Consider the following 26,488-nt stretch of genomic DNA (forward strand, 5'->3'; position numbering starts at 1 on the left):
GATCGTGGTTCGAGGACAGCCTCAGCTACTACTAAAAGAGGCCCTTAGCACCTCAGTGAGACCCTGTTTCAGAAAAATAAAGAATGAAAAGTAGGGCTGGGGGTGTAGCTCGGAGGTAGAATGCCCCTGGGTTTCATCTCCAGTCCCCCCACACACACACAATGTATGCTTATATTCATGATGTCAACTAATGACAGAGGAAATAGCTGCCAGAGAATATGAAAGGAGTTGAGTAGAACATGTGTTTCTGTTTGTCAGTGACTCAGCTTTGGGCACTTGGTATGTCCTTTTTCCCAGCTGTCAAATGACTGTAGTAATAGATTTTTTTTTTTTTATGTGAAGTACAAGTAATGTTTATAGTGAGGTCCTAAAGTAGTCTTGAAAAAGGTTTGGTCAAAATACTGTCATGCCAGCCAGGCATGTTGGTACATGCTTGTAATTCTAGCATTTGTGAGGCTGAGACAGGAGGATCACAGTTGACAGCCAGCCAGCCTTAGCTGCTTAGGCCTGTTGCAACTCAGTGAGACCCTGCTTCAAATTAAAGAATAAAAAGCCAGTTGTGGTGGCACATGCTTGAAATCCCAGTACTTGGGAGGCTGAGGCAGGAGGACTGCACAAATTCGAAGCGAGCCTCAGCGACTTAGTGAGGCTCTATTTCCAAATAATGTATAAAATAGATCTGGAAGTGTAGCCTGGAGGTAGAAAACCCCTGGGTTTTATCCCCATTACCACAATAAACGAATAAATAAATAGAATAAAAAATAGGGCTGGCTGTGTAGTTTGGAGGTAGAATGCCACTGGGTTCCATCCCCAGTACTGCAAAAAAAAATTGCATGTTGTCAGGGATGGATGGTGGACGCAGGCTTGTAATCCCAGTATTTGGGAGGCTAAGAAAGGTGGATGCTAAAACCGGGTGTGGTGGCGCAAGTTTGTAATCCCAACATTCAGGAGGCTGAGAATGGAGGGTCGCAGTTCAGGGACAGCCTCAGCTACTTAATGAGGATCTCTGCAACTTAGTGAGACCCTGTTTCAAAATAAAGAATAAAAAATAGGGCAGGAGGTGTAACTCTGACATAGAATACTTCTGGTTCCACAAATCTCCAGTTCTGTAATAAATAAATAAAATACTGTCATGCTATAGATAAATGTTACTTGTTTAGGCAAAGTATATCACACAAAAAATCCCCAGTCTCAGAAAAAGGGTAAAACTTGGGCGTGGTGGTGCACGCTTGTAATCCCACCGCTTGGGAGGCTGAGACTGGAGGATCGCACAGGTTCGAAGCCAGCCTCAGCTATTTAGTGAGGCTTTCAGCAACTTAGTGAGACTCTGTTTCCAAATAAAATATAAAATAGGTCTGGGAGTGTAGCCTGGAGGTAGGAGGCCTCTGGGTTTCATCCCTAGTACCAAAAATAAAAAACAAAACAAAAAACAAAAAAAAACCTTGGGTAAATTTAAAAGCTATTTGTATTTGGTTTTATTTATTTATTATTTATTTTGTAGTATTGGATATTGAACCTGAGGGCATTTTAATTTTGAAACAGTTTCACTAGATTGATGAGAGTCTCACTACTTGCTGAGGTTGTCCTAGAACCTAGGATTCTCCTGTCTTAGCCTCCCAAGTACTGAATTATTATTATATTTTTTTTAGTACTGGGATGGAACTCAGGGGCATTCTACCTACAGGCTACACCCCCAGCCCTATTTTTTTTATTCTTTATATTGAAACAGGGTCTCACTGAATTGCGGAGTGCCTCACTAAGTTGTAGCTGAGGCTGTCCACAAACTAGGATTCCTCTGTCTCAGCCTCCCAAATGCTGGGATTGTAAGTGTGCGCCACCATGCCCGGCTCCAAGTACTGAAATTACAGGCGTGAACCACCACACCAGCCTGTATTTAGTTTTAAAATGTACTTTCAAGCTGGGTGTGGTGGCTCACGCTAGTAATCCCCAGGCTGGGAGTATAGCCCGGAGGTAGAAAGCCTCTGGGTTCCACCCACAGTACCACCAAAAAAAAATGTACTTTCATGTGAATCAGGCCAGTGTGAAATCCAAGGCCTGTAAAGTCTTGAACCATATACTCTCTTTTGAGAATTGTCATTTCTCCATAGTTTAAATTGCATATTGAGTGATGTAAATTTCACATTGGCCTGACATATATAAAAATGCATTTTATTTATTTTGATCTGGAAATGCATTTATTTATTTATTTATTTATTTGGTGGTACTGAGGGTTCCTGGAAGCCCTTCTACCTCCGGGCTATACTCCCAGACCTAATTACATATATATATATATATATATAAAATTTTTTTGTGTGTGTGTGGGTCTGGGGATGGAACCCAGAGGCGTTTGACCTCCGAGCTACACCCCCCGCCCTATTTTTTATTCTTTATTTTGAAACCGGGTCTCACTGAGTTGCAGAGGGCCTCACTAAGTAGCTGAGGCTGTCCGTGAACCGCGATCCTCCAGGTCTCAGCCTCCTGAATGCTGGGATTACAAGCGTGCGCCACCACGCCTGGCTTATATATTAATTTTTTATTGGTGCATTATATTCAAACATCATATTGGGGTAAAAAACTTGTGTGTACAAACATGTACACATCGCTGATTTAACCCCTACCCAATTCCCACCCCGTTCCCTCCCCGTCCCTCCTTCCCTTGCTTGGCTTAGTGATTGACTTCGATATGTTTAAGTACATTGTGTGTTTTAGAGATTTTCCTCTTCCCCCCTCCTTTCTCCTCCTTTAGGTTGTCTTGTTTGCTTCTCTATAGGATTTCCTTTTTCAAGAGTTCCTCCTATGACCCATTTCTCCCTAACTCTCACATATTAGGGAAAGCATCTGATTTCTTATTTTTTGTGACTGACTAATCTCACTTAGCATAATGTCCTCCAGTTTCATCCATTTCCCTGAAAATGATGTAGTTGAGTTTTTTTTTTTTTTTTTTGATGGCTGAGTAAAATTCTATTGTATACATATCCCACAGTTTTGTAATCCATTCATCTGTTGATGGACATCTTGGCTGGTTCCATAGTTTGGCTATGGTGAATTGGGCAGCTATGAATATAGATACACATGCATTAGTTTGGTAGTTTGGTTTCCTTTCTTTTGGGTAGATACCCAGAAGTGGTATTGCTGGATCGAATGGTAGATTTGTTCCCATTCTTCTGAGGATTCTCCATACTGTTTTCCAAAGTTGTTGCACTAATTTGCAGTCCCACCAACAATGTCTTAGAGTTTCCGCTTCTCCACGTCCTTGCCAGCATCTATTGTTGTTTGTGTTTTGAATGATTGCCATTCTAGTTGGAGTTAGGTGAAATCTCAGGGTAGTTTTGATTTGCATCTCTCTGATTGCCAGTGATGTTGAACATTAAAAATGCATTTTAATATTAACATAAGTAGCTTTCAATTTTGCCCAAATTTACTCTTTTTTTGGGGGGGGGCGGGTCTGGGGGTGGAACACAGGGGCATTGAACGTCCGAGCTACATCCCCTGCCCTATTTTTTATTCTTTATTTTGAAACCAGGTCTCACTAAGTTGCAGAGGGCCTCACTAAGTAGCTGAGGCTATCCGCAAACCGCGATCCTCCAGTCTCAGCCTCCAGAATGCTGGGATTACAAGCGTGCACCACCACGCCCGGCTAAATTTACTCCTTTTAAGAACCTAAACAATCACCAGGAGAGTAGCCAGCACCACACACACACACACACACACACACACACACACACACACTTTAGATTTCATTCTGCATTTGTTTTTTTCTCAGCTTAAGAAATTTTAGTCAGAGAGGGGGGTGCAAAGACACATAGAGCTGAGTTTTAGGCTCAGTTTACTTTTGTGTGTGTGTGTGGTACTAGGAATGGAACCCAGGGCCATTCTACCTCCAAGCTATACCCCAGCCCTATTTTTTATTCTTTTTCGAAACAAGGTCTCACTGAGTTGCAAAGGGCCTCACTAAGTAGCTGAGGCTGTCTGCGAACCCAGATCCTCCTGTCTTAGCCTCCCAAATGCTGGGATTACAACCCTGTGCCAATATGCCCAGCTTATTTTAGTTTTTATTTTGTTTGTTTTGTTTTCTTTTATTTTCTTTTCTTTTCATGACACTGGGGATAGAACCCAGGAGCATTCTACTTCCAGGCTACACCCCCTAGACGTATTTCTATATTTTATTTGGAAACGGTCTCACTAAGTTGCTGACAGCCTCACTAAGCTGCTGAGGCTGGCTTTGAACCTGTGATCCTCCTGTCTCAGCCTCCCAAGTACTGGGATTACAAGCGTGCGCCACCACACCCAACTTAGTTTTTTTGATAGAAGGTTTCACTAGATTGTGAGTACCTCACTAAATAACTGAGGCAGGCCTGGAAACCACGATCCTCCTGTCTCCCAATTACTGGGATTACAAACATGTTCCACCATCCCTGGCATCTATAATCTCTGTCTACAACTTCTCTGACTTCCCTTCCCCTTTTAGTGGTAATAGTTTTCCACCTGTATTTTAATGGATTTGTGGTTTTTGTTGTATCTAGTCTTGCTATGAACCATCCCATATAACATTAGAAGTGTGTTAATAATTAATTTATTTGGCAGTACTGGGGATTGAACCTAGGGACATTGCCTACCTCAGAGCTACACTATTCTATTTTTATTTTGAAACAAGGTCTCACTAGGTTAATAAGAGTCTCACTAAGCTGGGCATAGTGGTGCATGCATGTGATCCCAGCATTCTGGAGGCTGAGGCTGGTGAATTGCAGTTAACAGACAGCCTCAGCTACTTAATGAGGCCCTCTGCAACTTAGTGAGACCCTGTTTCAAAATAAAGAATTAAAAAAAAAAAAAGCAGACAGTGCAGCTCAAAGGTAGAATGCTCCTGGGTTCCATCCCCAGACCCGCAAAAAAAAAAAAAAAGATGGAGTTTCATTACTTACTGAGGCTCAAACCTGTGAGCCTCGTGTCTCAGTCTCCCAAGTACTGAGATTTCTTTTTTTTTTTTTTTTTTTGTGGGTCTGGGGATAGAACCTGGGGGCTTTCTACCTCTGAGCCACATCCCCTGCCCTATTATTTATTTTTTTTTGGGTTTTTTTGTTGTTGTTGTTGTGGTTTTTTTTTTTTTTTTTTTTTGGTGGTACTGGGGATGGAACCCAGAGGCTTTCTACCTCTGAGCTATACTCCCAGACCTATTTTATATTTTATTTGGAAACAGGGTCTCACTACGTTGCTGAGAGCCTCACTAAGTAGCTGAGGCTGGCTTTGAACCTGTGCGATCCTCCTGTCTCAGCCTCCCAAGCGCGGGGATTACAAGCGTGCGCCACCACGCCTGGCTATTTTTTATTTTTGAAACAGGATCTCACTAAGTTGTGGAGGGCCTCACTAAGTACCTGAGGCTATCCTCGAACCACGATCCACTGGTCTCAACCCCCCAAATGCTGGGATTACAAGTGTGCACCACCATGCCGGGCTCAAATACTGAGATTTTTTTAGAATATATTAAAATTTCCCAGCATGGTGGCACATGCTTGTAATTCCAGTACTTGGGAGGCTGAGACAGGAGGATTGCAGGTTTGAGGCCAGCCTTAGCTACTTAGTGAAGCCCTCCACAACTTAGTGAGACATTGTTTCAAAATAAAGAATAAAAAATAGGGCTGGGGGTTTAGCTCAGAGGTAGAATGCCCATGGGTTCAATCCCCAGTACCTCAAAAAATAATATAAATAAAAGCAGGTGAGAATGAGTAAAACTTCAGGTCATAAGGGTAGCCTAGGAGGCTGGGCGTGGTGGGGCAGGCTTGTAATCCCTGCACTTGGGAGGCTGAGACAGGAGGATCATGCAGGTTCAAAGCCAGCCTCAGCCACTTAGTGAGGCGCTTAGCAACTTAGTGAGACCCTGTTTCCAAATAAAATATAAAAATAGGTCTGAAAGTACAGCCCGGAGGTAGAAGGCCTCTGGGTTTCATCCCCAGTACCACAAAAAAAAAAAAAAAAAAGAATGATTTCAGAGGTTCAAAGGGTTATAAATTGAAAAAGAGTGTAGGACCACGCCTGGCTCTGAGTCCCTGTTTTAAAATAAAATAGGGCTGGGCATGGTGGTACATGCTTGTAATCCCAGCATTTGAGAGGCTGAGACAGGAGGATCACATCTCGGCCAGCCTTAATACTTAGGCTTTCTGCCACTCAGTGAGACCCTGTTTCCACATAAAATATAAAATAGGTCTGAAAGTATAGCCCAGAGGTAGAAGGCCTCTGGGTTTCATCCCCAGTACCACCACCAAAAAAAAAAAAAAAAAAAAAGAACGATTTCAAAGGTTCAAATAAAAATGTTTCAAAAGAAAGAATAAAAAATAGGGCTGGGGATGTAGCTCGGAAGTAGAATGCCTTTGGGTTCCATCCCCAGTACTGCAAAAAATAAAATAAAATAGGGCTGGAGGTATAACTCAGTGGGTTGAATCCTCAGTACCATGCACACACAAAAAATCATTAACAAATCAAATAGGGACACCACAGACTGGGAAAAGATATTTATAATATATCTTACAAGTACTTCTGCAGAGTAAGTTCAGTTTTAAGATGAGCAAAGGATTTGAACAGTCACATTGTAAAAGAATACCCAAATTATCATTCAGCATATGAAATAATCATTGCAAAGCCACATACTTTTAATTTTTAAGTGTGAGAGCACATATTTTCAGTATCTGGAATGCTGAGACAGGAAATTCACAGGTTCAAGGCCAGCCTCATCAATTTATATCCTGTTTCAAAATTAAAAGCTAGGTGTCAGCCTTCTAATACTGGAATTAGAGCCACCACTCTGGGCTTACAGTTTTAATTTTGCTTTATATTTAATAGTGCAACGTGTATCTAGTTACATAATCCCCTAAAATATTCATTATTGGAGTTTACTCAATTTTTTTTTTTTTTGTATGTGTGGTACTGGGGATTGAACCCAAGGGTATTCTATCTCTGAGCTATACCCCCAGCAGTATTTTATTTTTATTTTAAAATGGTCTCACTAGGTTGATGAGAGTCTTAACTACTTGCTGAGGCTGTCATCCAATCTGTGATTCTCCTGTATTAACCTCCAAAGTACAGGGATTACAAGCATGAGCCACCATCCCCAGCAATTTAGTATAACTTAAAAGTTTTTCTTTTTTTGTGTGTAGTACTGGTGATGGAACCTAGGGGCCTTCTACCTCCAATCTATACCTCCGGCCCTATTTTATTTTTTTATTTGGAAAAACAGGGTCTCACTAAGTTGCTGAGGCTGGCTTTGAGCCTGTGATCCTTCTGTCTAAGACTCTGTTTAAAAATAGAAAATAACCTGGGCATGGTGGCGCATGCTTGTAATCCCAGCGCTTGGGAGACTGAGACAGGAGAATGGCATGGGTTTGAAGCTAGTCTCAGCTACTTAATGAGGCTCTTAGCAACTTAGTGAGGCCCTGTTTCCAAATAAAGTATAAAATATGTCTGGAAGTGTAGCCTGGAGGTAGAAAAGCCCCTGGGTTCCACTCCCAGTACCATAAAAATAAATAAATAAATATATAAATATATAAAAATAGAAAATAAAAAGGACTAGGAGTATAGCTCAGAGGTAGGATGCCCCTGGGTTCAATACCCAATATCAAAATTAATTGTTATTATTATTATTATTATTATTATTATTATCATCATTAGTGGGTGGGGGGCAATAGAACCTAGGGGCGTTTGACCTCCAAGCTACACCCCCTGCCCTATATTTTTATTCTTTATTTTGAAACCGGGTTACTGAGTTGTAGAGGGCCTCACTAAGTAGCTGAGGCTGTCCACGAATCATGATCCTCCCAGCTCAGCCTCCTGAATGCTGGGATTACAAGTGTGCATCACTACGCCCGACATACTCCCAGCCTTTTTTTTTTTTTTTTTTTTTTTTTTTGCAGTACTGGGGATGGAACCCAGGGGCGGCATTCTACCTCTGAGCTACACCCCCAGCTCTGCTTTTTATTCTTTATTCTGAAATGGGGTCTAAGTTGTAAAAGGCCATACTAAGTAGCTGAGGCTGGCCACGAACCTGTCATCGTCATCCTCCCGTCTTAGCCTTTCAAGTACTGGGATTACAAATATGCACTACTATGCCTGGATAAAATTTCTAAAGTATAAAAGAGAATACTCTTAAGTGCCAATATTTTAGAGGAGGATAAGTTTCTTCTATCAGTATCTTTCATGATTTTCTTGAAAAGAACTCAACAACAAAATATAATTGGCTGGTCAATAGGCATATTTGAATGAATTTCTGTGATCTACTAATTAAGTATAATAATTATGAAGTAACTGCTATCTGTTAGTGTCTTTAGAGAGGGTTTTTTGTTGTTGTTGTTGTTTTTGTTTGTTTGTTTGTTTGTTTTTGCGGGGATGAGGATGGAACCCAGGGGAATTTGACCTCCGATCTACACCCCTGCCCTATTTTTTATTCTTTTATTTTGAAACAGTGTCTCACTAAGTTTCAGAGGGTCTTACTAAGTAGCTGAGGCTGTCCGCGAACTGCAATCCTCTGGTCTCAGCCTCCTGAATGCTGGGATTACAAGCATGCGCCATCACACCTAGCTCTTTAGAGAGGTTTTAAGCATCATGGCTAAACAGGCTATAAAGGCTGGTTCCTAACTAATGGTGCTAAATATTCATTAGACCAACAGACAGTAATTTAGGAAAGCCAAAATAGAAAACATAGAAAAGAATTGAAAATTGATAGCTGAGTATGGTGGCACACCCAACTATCAATGAAATCAATTAAATAGGTCCTAAGAAATCTATAGCAAAGATAACACAAACTGAAAAGACATCCACTGAGAATCTCCAGTACTTGCACCATGTTATTTTAGTGATACACAGTTCCTTCTCTTCCTACTAATTCTTTTTATCTCTTTTTCCTTCTAGACATTCCATACACCAAGTTTGGGTGATGAGGAATTTGAAATCCCACCTATCTCCTTGGATTCTGATCCTTCGCTGGCTGTTTCAGATGTGGTTGGCCACTTTGATGACCTGGCAGACCCTTCTTCTTCACAGGATGGCAGTTTTTCAGCCCAGTATGGGGTCCAGACATTGGACATGCCTGTGGGCATGACCCATGGCCTGATGGAGCAGGGCGGGGGGCTCCTCAGTGGGGGCTTGACTATGGTAAGGGGCAAGGCGATTATCAGGCTCACCTAAGTTCATGGGCATGCTGTTAGGGGAGGCAGAAGTTTTTCTCTATATATCCTACTGCACTTGAATAGTACTTGCTTCTTATTCTTGCAGCTAAAAGCTTAATAACAAAGACTTAATTTTACATAAATAAATGAGATTTACTATCTGGGTCAATTTTATTTGAAAAATTACTTAAAAATGTAAAATATGCAGTGTTAATCCTGAAATGAAAAATGATTTTTTGTGACTTTTGAAAAGGGGAATTTTTAAGCTGGGTGTAATGGTGCATGTACTAATACCAGTACGTGGGAGGCTTAGACAAGAGGATTGCAGGTTCCAGGACAGCTTCAACAACTTAATGAGACCCTGTTTTAAAAAAAAAGAAAGAAGGCCGGGCATGGTGGCGCACGCTTGTAATCCCCGCGCTTGGGAGGCGGAGACAGGAGGATCGCGCAGGTTCAAAGCCAGCTGCGCGGGCGTAAGAGACCCTGTTTCAAAAATATAAAATAGGTCTGGGAGTGTAGCCCGGAGTAGAAGGGCTTCCAGGAACCCCAGTACCACCAAAAAAAAAAAAAAAAAAAAAAGCAAGGTGTGGTAGTATATGCCTGCAATTCTAGTTCTTGAGAGGTTCAGATAGGAGGACCACAGTTTCCAGGACAGCCTCAGCAAGTATTAAGAGTCATCAACCTAGCAAGACCCTGCTTCAAAATAATAAATAAAAGCCGGGCATGGTGGCACACGCTTGTAATCCCAGCATTCGGGAGGCAGATACCAGAAGATGTTCACGTACAGCCTCAGCTAACTTAGCAATGCCCTTTGCAACTCAGTGAGACCCTGTTTCAAAATAAAGAATAAAAAATAGGCCTAAGGATGTAGCTCGGAGACATAATGCCCCTGGGTTCTATCCCTAGTACCGCAAATGATGATGATGATAATAATAATAATAATATAATAAAATAGGGCTGGGGTGTAGCTTGGAGGTAAAATCCCCCTGGATTTAAACTCCAGTAATACATAAGAAACAAACTAGAAACCTATCAAGACCCTATTTCAAAGTAAAAAAATTGGTGTGGTGGCACATTCCTGTAATCTTAGTACTTAGGAGGCTGAGACAAGAGGATCACAGGTTTGTAGCCAGCCTCAGCAACTTAGCAAAGCCCTCCAAAACTTAGACCCTGTTTCAAAATAAAAATTATAAGAGGCCTGGAGCACAGTTTGAGGTGGAGCACTCCTAAGTTGAATTCCCAGTAACACTAAAATAAATACTGGTCTGGTGGTATAGCTCAGAGGTAAAATGCCCCTTGATTCAATCCCTAGTACCTCAAAAAAGGGAAGGGTCTCCCTTTTATTATGGCCTTTGTATCTTAGGATTCAATGGTACATTAAGGGGTGTATTTAGACTATTCAAACTATTTTTGAATAGTCTGAAATATTATGGATCATTATGTATTATAAATCAGTGTGTTGCCGGGTGTGGTGGCGCACGCTTGTAATCCCCGCACTTGGGAGGCGGAGACAGGAGGATTGCGCAGGTCTGGGAGTGTAGCCTGGAGGTAGAAGGGCTTCCAGAAACCTCAGTACCACCAAAAAAAAAAAAAAAAAAAATCAGTGTTTTGAGTTTACAGCGCCTGTCAGCACATCTCCATATTCTGTATTTGATACCTAACATCTCTAATACTGGCCTCTTAATTGCAACTTTACAAACCATTATTTTAGGAGGTAAAATAGGAAGGGTTTTTATTTTTTTTTATTTTTTACTTTTGCACAGTACTGAGAATTGAGCCCAGGGGCATTCTACCTATGAGCTACACCCCCAACCCTATTTTATATTTTTTATTTTTAAACCTGGTCTCACTTAATTGCAGAGCCTCAGAAGTACTGGGATTACAGGCATGCGCCACTATGCCCGGCTCTTAATATATTTTCTAGGTAGTAGACTATTTGCTTGTTTATAGAGTCAAAATGACTATACAGTCTGGGTAAGCAGGGTATTTATAAGCTTTTCTGAATTCAAGGAGGGAGAAGAAGGAGTAGTGTGTTTTACAATTTGTGTTTAATTAGTCCCTCTGCTTTTCTCAGGACTTGGATCATTCTATAGGAACTCAGTATAGTGCCAACCCACCTGTTACAATTGATGTACCTATGACAGACATGACATCTGGCCTGATGGGGCACAGCCAGTTGACCACCATTGATCAGTCAGAACTGAGTTCTCAACTTGGCTTGAGCCTAGGTGGTGGCACCATCTTGCCACCTGCCCAATCACCTGAGGATCGCCTTTCAACCACCCCTTCACCTACTGGTTCACTTCATGAGGATGGTGTTGAAGATTTCCGGAGGGTGAGGCATTCCCTGCCAAAGTCAATTGTGCTGTGATATTCTAGGAAAAATCTCGTGGTATACAGAGCCTAATTAGTATTCTTTGCTCCTAACTCTTATTATCTCCTCTGCTTTTCTGTGGGTTATGGGATCCCACCTCTCAGTTTTCAGTTTATAATGCTTCTCTCAATCCTTATTCTTGATCCTCACATATTATATTAGGGACTTCTAAATCTTTTCCTGATATTTTATCATAAATTCCATTCTTATTGACAGTTTCTTCCACATAAAAATCCTATTCTTACATTTCTGCCGATGCATTACTTCCTTTCTTCCATCTTGTAATTCTCTCTTTTCTCCCTACAGCAGCTTCCCAGCCAGAAGACAGTGGTAGTAGAAGCAGGGAAAAAGCAGAAGGCCCCAAAGAAGAGAAAAAAGAAAGACCCCAATGAGCCTCAGAAACCAGTTTCTGCGTATGCTTTATTCTTTCGTGATACACAGGCTGCCATCAAAGGACAGAATCCTAATGCCACTTTTGGGGAAGTTTCAAAGATTGTGGCTTCCATGTGGGACAGTCTTGGAGAAGAGCAAAAACAGGTGAGGAAACATCAAGGAATTCATTGAGAGTCAGTCTTCCAGAAGTTTTTAAGAAGATAAAAGTGAGTTTTTCTGCCAGTCCTGGTGGTGCACACTTGTAATCCCAGCACTTGGGAGGCTGAGACAGGAGGATTGCACAGGTTCGAAGCCAGCCTCAGCTACTTAGTGAGGTTCTCAGCAACTTAGTGAGACCATGTTTCCAAATAAAATATAAAATAGGTCTGGGAGTATAGCCCGGAGGTAGAAAAGCCTCTGGTTTCCACCCCCAGTACCCCCACTACCCCCACACAAAATAATTTTAAAAGTTTTTCTTAGAACTGTATTTTATATATTTTTTTTCCTTTCTTTTTTCTTTCTTTTTTTTTTTTTTTTTTTTTTTTTGGCAGGTCTTGGGATGGAATCCAGGGGCATTTGACCTCTGAGCTAGCTACACCCGCTGCCCTACTTTTTATTCTTTATTTTGAAACAGGGTCTCACTAAGTTACGGAGTGCCTCACTAAGTAACTGAAGCTGTTCGCGAACCGCAGTCCTCTGGTCTCAGCCTCCCAAATGCTGGGATTAAAAAAGTGCCCCACCACGCCCGGCTCTGTCTTACATTCTTATCTGTCAGCTTTATGTTAATGGAGTCATATATCATCATATATCAGTAGAAGTTACATCCCTACACTGAATTTAAAAAAGCCCATTTTTTATTATTTATTCATTTTTGGTGCTGTGGATAAAACCCAGCCCTTTGTACACACTCTACCCCAAATTGCAAATTGCATCCCTAACCCAGAAAACCTGTTTTCTTTTCTCTTTTTTTTTTTTTTTTTTTTTTTTTTTTCAGTACTGGGGATGGAACACAGGGGCATTTTACCTCCAAGCTACACTGCCAACCCTATTTTTTAGTCTTTTTATTTTTTAAACAGGGTCTGTCTCACTGAGTTGAGTTGCAAAGAACCTCACTAAGTAGCTGAGGCTGTCCACAAACCGAGATCGTCCAGTCTCTGCCTCGGAATGCAGGGATTACAAGCGTGTGCCACCATGCCCGGCTTCAGAAAACCCTTTTTAAAAATATTAGCCTACTGGGCATGGTGACATGTATAATCCCAGTACTTGGGAAGCTGGTACAGGATGATTGCAGGCTCAGGAACAACCTCATCAACTTGGTAGGACCCTCAGCAACACCCTGTTTCAAAATAAAAAATAAAGCTAGGTGTGGCATACCTGTAATCCCAGCACTTGGGACCCTAAGACAGGAAGATCACAGGTTGAAGGACAGCTTTAGCAAGGTAGTGAGTTTTTCAGCAACCTAATGAAACCCTGTATCAAAACAAAAAATAAGGACCTGGGGTGTAGCTCGGAGGTAGACTGTTCCTGAGTTCAATCCCTCATATCACATACACACAAAATAAATAAAAAGGATTGGAGACAAACAAGGGGCGGGGGGGAGCCAGGTGTGGTGGTGCATGCCTATAATCCCAGTATTTGGGAGGCTAAGACAGGAGGATCACAGGTTTGAGGCCACCTTTGGCAATTTAGCAAAACCTTGATCCCAAAACAAAAAAAGGATTGGGGTATAGCTTGAAGGTAGACTGTGTCCCTGGGTCATTACTCAGTACCAGATAAAAGGGATCCAGGGGCATAGCTCATAGGTAGAATGCCCTGGGTTTGATCGCCAATACAGAAGAAAGAAAGAAAGAAAGAAAGAAAGAAAGAAAGAAAGAGAGAGAGAATTAATTATTATTAGTAGCAGGATGCAGTGGCACACACATGTAATCCTAACAGTTCAGGAAGCTAAGGCAAGAGGATCTCAAGTTCAAGTCATCCTTAGCAACTTAGACCCTGTCTCAAAAATACAGGGCTAGGGTATACAGCTCAGTGGTAGAGCACCCCTGGGTTTAATCCCCAGTACCCTCACACACACAAACTATTAGTAAGAATTATAAAAAATTCTAAAATAGCTACCATATTTCTCTTACTGAAGATGGAAATGGGAGTCTACTACCCAATTAAGATCATGTGGAGCCAGGCGTGAGGGCGCACGCTTGTAATCCCAGCATTCAGGAGGCTGAGACTGGAGGATCATGGTTGCGGACAGCCTCAGCTACTTAGTGAGGCCCTCTGCAATTTAGTGAGACCCTATTTCAAAAATAAAGAATTAAAAAAAATAAGGCAGGGAGTGTAGCTTAGAGGTTGAAAGTACCTGGTTTCCATCCCCAGACCTGGGGGAAAAAAATCATATATCTTTTTCTTTTTGGTACTAGGAATTAAACCCAGGAGCATTCTATTTCCAAGCTACATCCTCAGCCCCTTTTTATTTTTTATTTTGTTCTTTATTTTATTTTATTTTTGCAGTACTGGGGGTTGAACCCAGGAGTATTTCACCTCCAAGCTACACCCCCAGACCTATTTTTTATTCTTGAATTTGAAACAAGGTCTCACCGAGTTGCAAAAGGGCCTCACTAAGTAGCTGAGGCTGGCCACGAATGGTGATCCTCCTGTCTCAGCTTCCCAAATGCTGGGATTACAAACGTGAGCCACCACGCCTGGCTTATTTTTTATTTTGAAATAAGGTTTCACTACATTACTAAGGGTCTCATTAAGGTGCTAAGGCTGCCCTGGAACCTTCAATCCTCCTGTTTTAGCCTCCCAAATACTAGGATTACAGTCATGCACTGCCACACCTGGCTACTCTAAATTTAATTTGGATTAAAAAATAAATGAAACTGGGCATGGTGGCTTGCACTTGTAATCCCAGTACTTGGGAGACTGAGATGGAAGGATTGCAGGTTTGTGGGCAGAATCAGTTTAGTGAGACCCTCACTAAAATAAAATCAGAAAGAATAAAATCAGGATGGGCAACTAGCTCAGAAGTAGAATGCCCCTGGGTTCCATCCCCAGTACCACAAAAATAAATGAAGTAGCTGGGCATAGCAGCAGGATGCACCTGTAGTCTCAGAGACTTGGAAAGTAAAGTAGGAGAATTCCTTGAGCCCAGAAATTTGGGGCCATGCTAAGCAACATAATAAAACCTTTTAGGGTCCCAAAAAAGAATATCGATAAACTGGTTATGTTAGCATATGCTTGTAATCCCAGTACTTGGGAAGCTGAGACAGGAGGATCACAGGTCAAGGCTAGCCTTAGCAACGTAGTGAGACCCTGTTTCAAAAAATTAAGCTGGTGTCAGGAGTGGTGAAGAACACTTGTAATCCCAGTACTTGGGAGGCTGAGACAGGAGGATCACAGGTTCAAAGCTAGCCTCAACAATTTATCAAGGCCCTTCACAATTTAGTGAGACCTTGTTTTCAAATAAAATCGGGTTGGAGTTTAGCTCAGAGGTAGAATGCCTCTAGGTTTAATTCCTAGTGCTGCGCGTGCGCACACACACGCACACACACACACACACACATATACACACACACATATACACACAATAAACTGGCATGTGTTTATAATTCTAGTAGCCAGCCTCAGCAACTTAGTGAGACCCTGTTTAAAAATAAGAAATAAATTAGGGCTGGGGGTGTAATCCAGAGGTAGAAAGTACCTGGGTTCAGCCAGGCGTGGTGGTGCACGTTTGTAATCCCTGTGCTTGGGAAGCTGAGATAGGAGGATCGCACAGGTTCGAAGCCAGCCTCAGCTACTTAGGCACTCGGCAACTTACTGAGACCCTGTTTCCAAATAAAATATAAAATAGGCCTGGGAGTATAGCCTGGAGGTAGAAAGCCTCTGGGTTCCACCCCCAGTACCACCAAAAAAAAAAAAGAAAAAGAAAGAAAGAAAGAAAGGAAGCCAGCCCCTGGGTTTCATTCCCAGTACCACAAAAAATAAAATAGGACTAGGGGTGTAGCTCAGAGCTAGAATGCCCCTGGGTTCAATCCTTGCACACACACACCCCCCAAAAAAAATGAACAAGCTGGGCATGGTGGTGTAGGCTGAAATCCCAGTATTTGGAGGCTACAACAGGAGGATCACAGACAGATTCAAGGACAGCCTCAACAGGTAGTAAGACTCTCATCAACCTAGTGGACCCTGTTTTGTTTTGTTTTATAGTACTAGGGACGGAACCCAGGGGCATTCTACCTCCCAGCTATGTCCTCAGATCCATTATTTTATTCTCTATTTTGAAAGAGGGTCTCACTGAGTTGCAGAGGACCTCACTAAGTAGCTGAGGCTTTACACGAACTATGATCCTCCTGTCTCAGCCTCCCAAATGCTGGGATTACAAGCGTGTACCACCACTCCCGGCTTGTTTTTATTTATTCTTATTTTAATTTTTTGTGGTACTGGGGATTGAACCCAAGGGCATTCTACCTCCAAGTTACATCCCAGCCCTATTTTTATTTTGAAACAAGGTCTCACTAGGTTGATGAGTCTCACTATTTGCTGAGCTCCTCAAACCTATAATCCTCCTATTACAGTCTCCCAAGTACTGGGATTATAAACATTGCACTGCCAGGCCCAGCTGTGAGACCCTGTCTCAAAATAAAAATAAAGAATGTGGCTTGGAGTTGGAATGGCCCTGAGTTCAATTTCCAGACCAAAATAAAAATGAAGAAGTTGTGCCCTCTACTTAATATTGGAGACAAAAAACTAAATCTATTATAATTTATGTCAGTTATTCAGTTATCTATTACATTTATTTATTTATTTATTTATTTATTTATTTATTTTGGTGGTACTTGGGATGGAACCCAGGGGCCTTCTACCTCTGGGTTACACTCCCAGACCTATTTTGTATTTTATTTGGAAATAGGGTCTCTTAAACCAGCTGAGGCTGGCTTCGAACCTGCATGATCCTCCTGTCTCAGCCTCCCAAGCGCGGGGATTACAAGCATGTGCCACCATGCCCGGCTACCTATTACTATTTAAACTCACAAAAACTTAATAGGTTTAAAACAATACCAGTTAGCCAGGCATGGTGGCACACACTTGTAATCCCTGCACTTGGGAGGCTGAGAAGGAGGATCGCACAGGTTCAAAGCCAGCCTCAGCTACTTAGTGAGGCTCTCAGCAACTTAGTGAGACCCTGTTCTCAAATAAAATATAAAATAGGTCTGGGAGTGTAGTCCAGAGATAGAAAGCTCCTGAGTTCCACTCCCAGTACCACCAAAAAAAAAAAAAAAAGAATAAAAGAAGATAGGGCTAGGCTGGTGAAGCTCAGAGGTAGAATTCCCCTGGGTTCAATCCCCAGTACTGGGGGGGTGTGTGTGTGGGGGGGGGGGTGGTGGTAGCTTGTATGGCTGCCTAAAATGAACTGTTCTCATGTCTAGCACTTTGGTATTGGTTCTCCTTCTGTAGCCTTTCATCCTCCAAGTATGCTAGACTAGCTTATTTACAGTATGGGACAATATGGGAGACTTAAGAGTAACATTCTAAGAACTCAAAAACAGATGCCTCAAGTTTTTTGTTTTTGTTTTTTTGTTTTTGGTACTGGGGATGGAATTCAAAGGCATTCTACCTCCAAGCCACATCCCAACCCTATCTTATTTCTTATTTGGAATCAGGGTCTCACTAGGTTACCGTGAGCCTCATTCAGTGGCCAAGGCTGGCTTTGAACCTATGATCCTACTGTCTTAGCTTTCCAAGTACTGGGATTACAAGCATGTGCCACCACACCCAGCTTTTTTTTTAATTGGCTTTGTTTGTTTGTTTGTTTGTTTGTGGAGTTGTTTTGTTTTGTGGTACTGGGGGTGTAACCCAGGGGCTTTTCTACCTCTGAGCTATACTCCCAGACATTTTATACTTTATTTGGAAAGAGGGCCTCACTAAGTTGCTGAGAGCCTCACTAAGTAGCTGAGGCTGGCTTCAAACCTATGTGATCCTCCTGTCTCAGCCTCCCAAGCACAGGGATTACAAATGTGTGCCACCAATGCCCTGCATATTTGTTTTTGTGGGGGTTTTTTTGCGGTACTATGAATGGAACCCAGGGGCATTCTACCTCTGAGCTATACCCCCAGCCCTTAATTTTTCTTCATTTTGAAAAGGTCTTACTGAGTTGCAAAGGGCCTAAGTAGCTGAGGCTGTCCACAAACCAGTCTTCCTGTCTCAGTGTCCCAGATGCTGGGATTACAAGTGTGCACCCCACACCCGGCTTTAATTTTTTTTTTGGGGGGGTGCTGGGGATTAAACCCAGGGGCATTCTACCTCCGAGCTATGGCCCCAGCCCTATTTTTTGTTTTTTATATTTGAAACAGGGTCTCACTATGTTGCAGAGCGCCTAAGTAGCTGAGGCTGGCCTGGAACCCAGATTCTCCTGTCTCAGCCTCCCAAATATTGGGATTACAAACATGTATCACACACCAGCTTTGTTTATCAAACCCAGCTTCAAGGTTTCTTAAGCATCAGTGTCAATCAACTACATTCTAATGATCAAACGAGAGGTAGCCCAGATTGAAAGGAAGGGGAAATAGGCTTTCATTTCTTAGTGGGAAAAGGAGCCTGTAGAATGGGAGGAATTTCTGTGACCATACTGCCAAGCAATTTACCACATTCTTAGTTTGGAGACCAGTGCGCATTTTCATTACAGAAACGAACGTGCATGGATGATGTCTTTTGGTGTCATCTGAGCAAGATTCTTGTTGATTGACTGGCTTCCAGAGACATGCTTAGTGGAATTTGTCATGGAGACTGTCTTGTTAGCTCTCAGAAGTGGTTTCACCAAAAGGAGTTATAGTGACTAGACTGAGATGAAGCATCATTCACTGATGAATAATGTAATTATCAGTCTTTTCTAAGAGTATGGTGACTTTATAAACAATTTGTCTCTCCTACAGGTGTACAAGAGGAAAACTGAAGCTGCCAAGAAAGAGTATTTGAAGGCTCTGGCTGCCTATAAAGACAACCAAGAGTGTCAGGTAAGAGGGTGAGGCTAGATGTATATTTAAGCCAATAAGGTTTTTTGGTTTTGTTTAAGCTATTAATTCTAAGTAAATACCATAAAGCCAGGTATGGTGGTATACATCTGTAATCCCAGTTCTTGGGAGGCTGAGCACAGGATTGCAGGTTTTAGCCAGCCTTAGCAATTTAGCAAGGCTCTTTACGACAGAGTGAGGTCCTGTTTCAAAAGAAAAGATAAAAATAGGGCAGAGGATGTGTGTCAGAAGTAGAATGCCCCTAGATTCAATCCCTAGTACCACCACCACCAAAAAAAAAAAAAAAAAGTACCAGAAATAACTTAAGAAGAAATGTGATATATTAAAATAAACCTTGCCAGTCTTTGAGTTTATTATTTCCATTGTTTACTTTACCGAAGACAGTACTCACAGCTATTGCTTTTTTTTTTTTTTTCTAAAAATCTATGATGGATCTTCTCTTGAAAGGTAATTAGAAGGAATATGTCCTGCAGTGAGTCTGTCAATGACTTTTTTTTGTCTTTTAGGCCACTGTGGAAACAGTGGAATTGGATCCAGTGCCACCATCACAGACTCCTTCCCCACCTCCTGTTGCTACTGTTGATCCAGCATCTCCAGCACCAGCCTCAACAGAGTCCCCTGCCCTATCGCCTTGCATTGTTGTTAACTCCACTCTCTCATCCTATGTGGCTAACCAGGCATCTACTGGGGCTGGGGGTCAGCCCAATATCACCAAGTTAATTATTACTAAACAAGTGTTGCCCTCTTCTATTACCATGTCTCAAGGAGGGATGGTTACTGTTATCCCAGCTACAGTGGTGACCTCCCGTGGGCTCCAGCTAGGCCAAACCAGTACAGCTACTATCCAGCCCAGTCAACAAGCCCAGATTGTCACTCGATCGGTGTTGCAGGCAGCAGCAGCTGCTGCTGCTTCTATGCAACTGCCTCCACCCCGACTACAGCCACCTCCATTACAACAGATGCCTCAGCCCCCCACTCAGCAGCAAGTCACCATTCTGCAGCAGCCACCTCCACTTCAGGCCATGCAACAGCCACCACCTCAGAAAGTTCGAATCAATTTACAGCAACAGCCCCCTCCTCTACAGAGCAAGATTGTGCCTCCACCCACCCTGAAAATGCAGACTACCTTAGTTCCACCAGTTGTGGAAAGCAGTCCTGAGCAGCCTATGAACAACAGCCCTGAAGCCCATACAGTTGAAGCAACCTCTCCTGAGACGATCTGTGAGATGATCACAGATGTAGTTCCTGAGGTGAGCTGGATTGTTTTTCCTCTAGACCAATGGCAGCGTATGAGAACATTCTTAAAAGTGCGGGTTAAAGCTGGGCGTGGTGGCGCACACTTGTAATCCTAGCATTCGGGAGGCTGAGACTGGAGGATTGCAGTTCACAGACAGCCTCAGCTACTTAGTGAGGCCCTCTGTAACTCAGTGAGACCTGGTTTCAAAATAAAGAATAAAAAATAGGGCAGGGGGTGTAGCTTGGAGGTCAAATGTCCCACAAAAAAATAGTGTGGGCTACTACTAGCATTTAATGCCTGTCAACCCAGAATACAAAATATCCTGCAGATAGAAAAGTTTCTTGCAACAGACTTCTCCTACCAAGATACTTAGAGCCAGGCATAATGGCACATGCTTATAATCGAAGTACTTGGAAAGCTGAGACAGAAGAATAGCAGGTTGGAATCAATGTGGTGGCATACATTTGTAATCCCAATACTTGCGAGGCTAAGACAGGAGGATTTGGGTTCGCTGCCAGCCTCAGCTACTTAATGGGGCCCTCCAAAATTTAGTGAGACCATGTTTCAAAATAAAGAGTTAAAATAGGTTGAGGGTATAGCTCAGAGGTAGAATTCCCCTGGATTCAATCCCCAGCACGCGCGCGCGCGCACACACACACACACACACAACACACACACACACACACACACTACCAGATTCAAGGACCACATCAGCAAAGACTTTAAGCAACCTCCTGAGACCCTATCTCAAAAATAAATGGGGTTGGGGATGTGGCTTGGAGATAGAACGTCCCTGGGTTCAATCCCAGGACCACAAAGAGAAAAAAAGATAATCACTAAGAAACAATAAGAGGGCTTCTTCATCATTCCTTAACAAAGCAAAGGTAACTGGTTCAGCTAGAGAGGTTGCAGCCAGTAATTTTTCAGGTGTCTATCCAAGGATCCTAAACTGGAGACCTAATTCTTTCATTTCTTTTAGGTACTGGGGATGCCCAGGGGCATTCTACCTCAGAACTACACCCCATCCCTATTTTTATTTTGAAACGGTCTAAATTGCAGAGAGCCTCACTTAGTTGCTGAGGCTGGCTGCAAACCTGCACTCCTCCTGGTCTAAGTCTCCCAGGTGTTGGGTAGCTTGATGCTTTAAATATGTAGTTGTGGGGTAAGGGGTAATAATGTAGTAGAGTGCTTGCCCATAAAGAAGGCTCTAGGTCTAAATACTCAGCACCACAAAAATTAATGAATTAATGAATTAATGAATGCATGCATGCAAGTATGAAGAGTCTTTATTTCTTGAAAATGAAAAAAGCTACTTAAAAAACAGCACCATATTTAATTTTGTGGTGCTGGGAATGGAACCCAGGCAAGGTCTCTACCACTGAACTATACCCCAAACCCCTCAGTGAGTCTTTATAAAGAATCACTGAGAAGCCTGGCGTGGTAGCACATGCTTGTAATCCCAGCATTTGGAAGGCTGAGACCGGAGGATCGCGGTTCACTACTTAGTGAGGCCCTCTGCAATTTAGTGAGACCCTGTTTCAAAATAAAGAATAAAAAATAGGGCAGGGGTCAAATGCCCCTGGGTTTCACCCCCAACCCCCCCCCCCAAAAAAAAAGAATCACTGAGAACCAGGTATGGTGGCACACACCTGTAATCAGTTTTTGGGAGGCTGAGACAGGAGGATCACAAATTCAAAGCTAGCCTCAGCAACTCAGGCTTGAATCAACTTAGCGAGACCCTATTTCCAAATAAAAAATAAAATAGCTGGGAGTGTAGCTTAGTTAAAATGCCCCTGGTTTCAAGCCCTAGCACCATAAAAAACAAGTCATTGAACAAATGCCAGTTGCCCCAGCTTTTCTTGACATATACATAACTTAGTCATTTTAAAATACGGATTTCAGCCAGGAGTGGTGACACACACCTGTAATCCAGGTATGTGGGAGGCTGAGATGAGGATCAAAAGTTTGAGACTAGCCTCAGTCATTTAGCAAGACCATTGGCAGCCTAGCCAGACATGGTTTCAAAACAAGAAATAAAAGGGCTGGGGGTGTAGCTTAGATGTAGAATGTCCCAGAGTTCAATTGTCAGTGCCACAAAGAAAAAACTGGGTCAGTCTACTTGAGTGAGACTCAAGCTCTACAATTAATGAAGCCATCACTTAAAAGAAAAAATAACACCCTATCAACAGGAAACTGTGAATCTCCAAATTCTATTCCTTTTGTTAATAGCACATTTGTGGCCAGGTGTGGTGGCACACGCTTGTAATCCCCACGCTTGGGAGGTGGAGACAGGATTGCACAGGTTCAAAGCCAGCCGCGCTGGCTTAAGAGACCCTGTTTTTAAAAAAAGTATAAAAAAGATCTGGGAGTGTAGCCCGGAGGTAGAAGGGCTTCTAGGAACCCTAGTACCACCAAAAAAAAAAAAAAAAAAAAAAAAAAGGCACATTTGTTTTCTTTTAGCCCTCCCATCTAGCTCAGCTGAGATGACTCAACCTCTGCTCACATACTCTTGATACTTTCAAACGAATGTTCTTCATGTGTGGTATAAAGTAATTTATGAATTAAGTTAAAATTCAAGAGTGCTAGCATATTTGTCCAGTCTTCCCTGTTGGAAAGAACCTTCCTTTCATTCTCCTTGGCACTGCTCTTAAGCCAGGGAGAAAGGGCAGCGATCAAGAACTCACATTTCTGCGCATCTTTGCCTGGTGAGAAGGGTGGTAACGTGCTGCTCCGTTCAACAGTCTAATCCATCCTGTTGCTCTCTTCCTGTCCTAGGTCGAGTCTCCCTCTCAGATGGACGTTGAGTTGGTGAGTGGGTCTCCTGTGGCGCTCTCACCCCAGCCTCGATGTGTGAGGTCTGGTTGTGAGAACCCTCCCGTTGTGAGTAAGGACTGGGACAATGAGTACTGCAGCAATGAGTGTGTGGTGAAACACTGCAGGTGAGCTTACAGTTCTGCTTCTAATTCAGCTATTGTTAAATTAACTGGGTTGGGAAGCATGGTAGCCTTGAGCATACAATCAGTGTTTCCTAATGGAGAGCAAACTGCTATACATATGTCTGATTAGAGAGGCTACTAGAAAAGTTTTCCTGTGCCAGGCGCACGCTTGTGATCCCAGGACTTGGAAGGCTCAGACAGGAGGATCACTGGCCTGCAGCCAGCCTCAGCTACTTAGTGAGACCCTCCATAACTTAGTGAGACCCGTTTTCAAAACAAAAGAATAAAAAATGTGGCTGGGGGTGTAGCTTGGTGGTAGAAGGGCCTGGGTTCAATCCTTAGTACAGCAAAAAAAAAAAAAAGTTTCCCTTTTTAAAAAGGACTTACAAGCTGGGCATGGTGGCGCATGCCTGTAATCTCAGTAATTAGGAGGCTGAGACAGGAGGATTGCAGTCTCGAGGACAGCCTCAGCAACTTGTGAGACTCTCGTCAACCTAGTGAGACTGTTTACAAACAAACAAACAGGAGCGGGGCGTAATGGCACACACTTGTAATCCCAGTATTTGGGAGGATGAGACAGGAGGATCACGGTACAAACAGTCATAGCTACTTAGTGAGGCCCTTTGCAAATCAGACCCTGTTTCAAAATAAAGAATAAAAAAATAGGGCTAGGGGTGTAGGTTGGAGGAAGAATGCCTCTGGGTTCCATCTCTGGTACTGCAAAAATAAAATAAAAAAGCCAGGCGTGGTGGCATATGCTTGTAATCCCAGCATTTGGGAGGCTGAGACAGGAGGATCACAGGTTCGCCACCAGCCTCAGTTACTTAGTGAGGCCTTCAGCAACTTAGTGAGACCCTTTTTCAAACTAAAGGATAAAAATAGGACTCGAAGTGTGGCTCAGAGGCAGAATGCCCCCGGGGTTCCATCCCCAGTGCCTCAAAAAAAAAAAAAAAAAAAAAGACACAAGTTAGGCATGATGGTGCACACCTGTAATCCCAGTACTTGGAAGGTTGAAAAAGGAGTATCACAGGTTCGAAGCCAGTCTCAGGTACTTAAGAGAGGCTCTCAGCAACCTAGTGAGACCCTGTTTTAAAATCAGGCTGGGAGTGTAATGTGGAGGAGTAAAATGCCTCTGGGTTCAAGCCCTGGTATCAAAAAACAAAAATAAATGCACAGCTAGGCGTGGTGGCAAGTACCTGTAATCCCAATACCTGGGAGGTTGAAATAGGAGGATTACAAATTCAAAGTCAACCTCAGCAACTTAGGCTCTCAGGAACTCTGTTTTCAAATAAAAAATAAAATAGGACTGGGGATATAGCTTGGAGGTAGAAGACCCCTGGGTCCCACCCCCTGTACCACAAAAAAAAATTTTTTAAGTTTAAATAGGTAAACTGGGCATGGTGGCACATGCTTGTAATCCCAGCATTCGGAGGCTGAGACCAGAAGATCGTGGTTCACAGAGAGCCTCAGCTACTTAGTGAGGCTCTCTGCAACTTAGTGAGATCCTGTTTAAAAATAAAGGATAAAAATAGGGCAGGAGATGTAGCTCGGAGGTCGAATGCCCTGGGGTTCCATCTCCAGACCCACAAAGGGGGGGGGAGGGGCTGGGGAAAGCTGGGCATGGTGACACAGGCTTCTAATCCCAGCATTTGGGAGACTGAAACAGGAGGATCACAGTTCAAGGACAACCTCAGCTACTTAAGAGTGAGTGAAACAGGAGGATCACAGTTCAAGGACAACCTCAGCTACTTAAGAGTGAGTGAAACAGGAGGATCACAGTTCAAGGACAACCTCAGCTACTTAAGAGTGAGACCCTGTTTCAAAATAAAGAATAAATAGCTGGGCATGGTGGGGCTCATGCTTGTAATCCCAGCACTTGGGAGGCTGAGACAGGAGGATTGAGCAGGTTCAAAGCCAGCCTCAGCTACTTAGTGAGTTTCTCAGCAACTTAGACCCTGTTTCCAAATAAAATATAAAAGGTATAGGATTGTAGCCTGGGGGTAGAAAGTCCCTGGGTTCCATCTCCAGTACCACAAAAAAATAAAAACAGGGCTGGGGTGTAGCTTGGAAGTAGAATGCCCCTGGCTTCCATCCCCAGTACTGAAAGATAAAAAAAAAAAAAAAAAGGCTGGGGAATGTAGTTTAGAGGTAGAATACCTCTGGGTTCAATCTCCGTAAAAAAGATAGTAAACTGTTAGTGATTTTAACTATTAGTTTTTTAATCCTTTGTACAAATTAGACTACTTAGGGAGTCAGAATGTGGGGGTAGAAAGGTAGAAAGCACAATAAAGTGCTATGTGTGTGGGAGTGAGAAATTGAGAGGATTTTGCCCTTCTACACAATTTTTTATTACCTATATTCATCAAAGAAGGCACTTTTACATTCTATTGCAAATTCTCTACAGATTAGCATTGCCTCTACTGACTTTTAGGCCCACTATTATGTTAATATACACTGACCTTGATTCTGCAGAAAATTACCTGGAACTTAACTTGTTTTGTTTTTTGTTTTGGTGGTACTGGGGGTGGAACCCAGAGGCTTTCTACCTCCGGGCTATATACTCCCAGACCTGTTTTATATTTTATTTGGAAACAGGGTCTCACTCAGGTGCTGAGAGCCTCACTTAGTAGCTGAGGCTGGCTTTGAACCTGTGCGATCCTCCTGTCTCAGCCTCCCAAGCGCAGGAATTACAGGCATCCACCTCCAGGAACTTAATTGTTTAATGCAGTTTAAAAAGAATGTATCTAGGCTATTATTTTAAGTTTGTTTCTTTTTTCTTTTCCCTTAGGGATGTATTCTTGGCATGGGTAGCCTCTAGAAATTCAAACACCGTGGTATTTGTGAAATAGTCTTTCCTGTTCTCCAAGCTGGTGAAGACTTATCTGCTGGGAACAAACCTGAGAGCCTGCTTTTGAAACACAGCTGGGCTTCTGTTAGTGCCTGATCTCAACCTGTGATGGTCCCTCGTGCTTTTTCCCCCTTCAGCAGAGGCCAGGCTATGGAGCAGGGCCATTGACTTTGCTGTAATCTGGAATTGCTTTTTTCTTTCAACTATAAGGAGAAATACCAGGGTAATAGAGGAAAGGGCAAAAGACGTATGGACAAGCAAATCATAGGGATGGCAGGGGTGGTGGTGGGGGTCCTTTGAGGAAACTTGTTGGTATAATTGTCATAGGACTTGCCTAACATATTATTAAAATGATGGGAGAGTTGCTCAGCCTTGATCCTAGGAGAAACACCATTGTGTACATCCATTTTAAAAGGGTAACAGGGGATGAGGTAATAGCTCAGTGTTAGAGAGGCCCTGGGCTTAATCACCAGCACCAAAATGAAAAGGGATAAGAGACTGCATTAAAGGGCCCTCTTTAAAATAGGAAACTATTAAATCAGTA

General features: G+C 42.7%; 1 protein-coding gene across 1 annotated transcript in view; it reads left to right on the top strand.

Annotated features, from left to right (window-relative positions):
- Positions 1 to 25,945, top strand: part of TOX4 (TOX high mobility group box family member 4) — a gene marked incomplete at both ends in the record, with an annotated part of 27,106 nt that extends 1,161 nt beyond the window's left edge. Inside the window, 7 exons of the mRNA XM_080707084.1 lie at positions 8,896 to 9,138; positions 11,227 to 11,487; positions 11,833 to 12,063; positions 18,825 to 18,905; positions 19,430 to 20,173; positions 22,936 to 23,099; positions 25,885 to 25,945. Of these exons, the coding sequence (XP_080563210.1) occupies positions 8,896 to 9,138; positions 11,227 to 11,487; positions 11,833 to 12,063; positions 18,825 to 18,905; positions 19,430 to 20,173; positions 22,936 to 23,099; positions 25,885 to 25,945 (1,785 nt within the window). The remainder of the gene's footprint in view (positions 1 to 8,895; positions 9,139 to 11,226; positions 11,488 to 11,832; positions 12,064 to 18,824; positions 18,906 to 19,429; positions 20,174 to 22,935; positions 23,100 to 25,884) is intronic.
- Between the last annotated feature and the right edge of the window lie 543 nt (positions 25,946 to 26,488).

This window comes from Muscardinus avellanarius (genome assembly GCF_963383645.1).
Source record: "Muscardinus avellanarius genome assembly, chromosome: 12".
NCBI lineage: Eukaryota > Metazoa > Chordata > Mammalia > Rodentia > Gliridae > Muscardinus > Muscardinus avellanarius.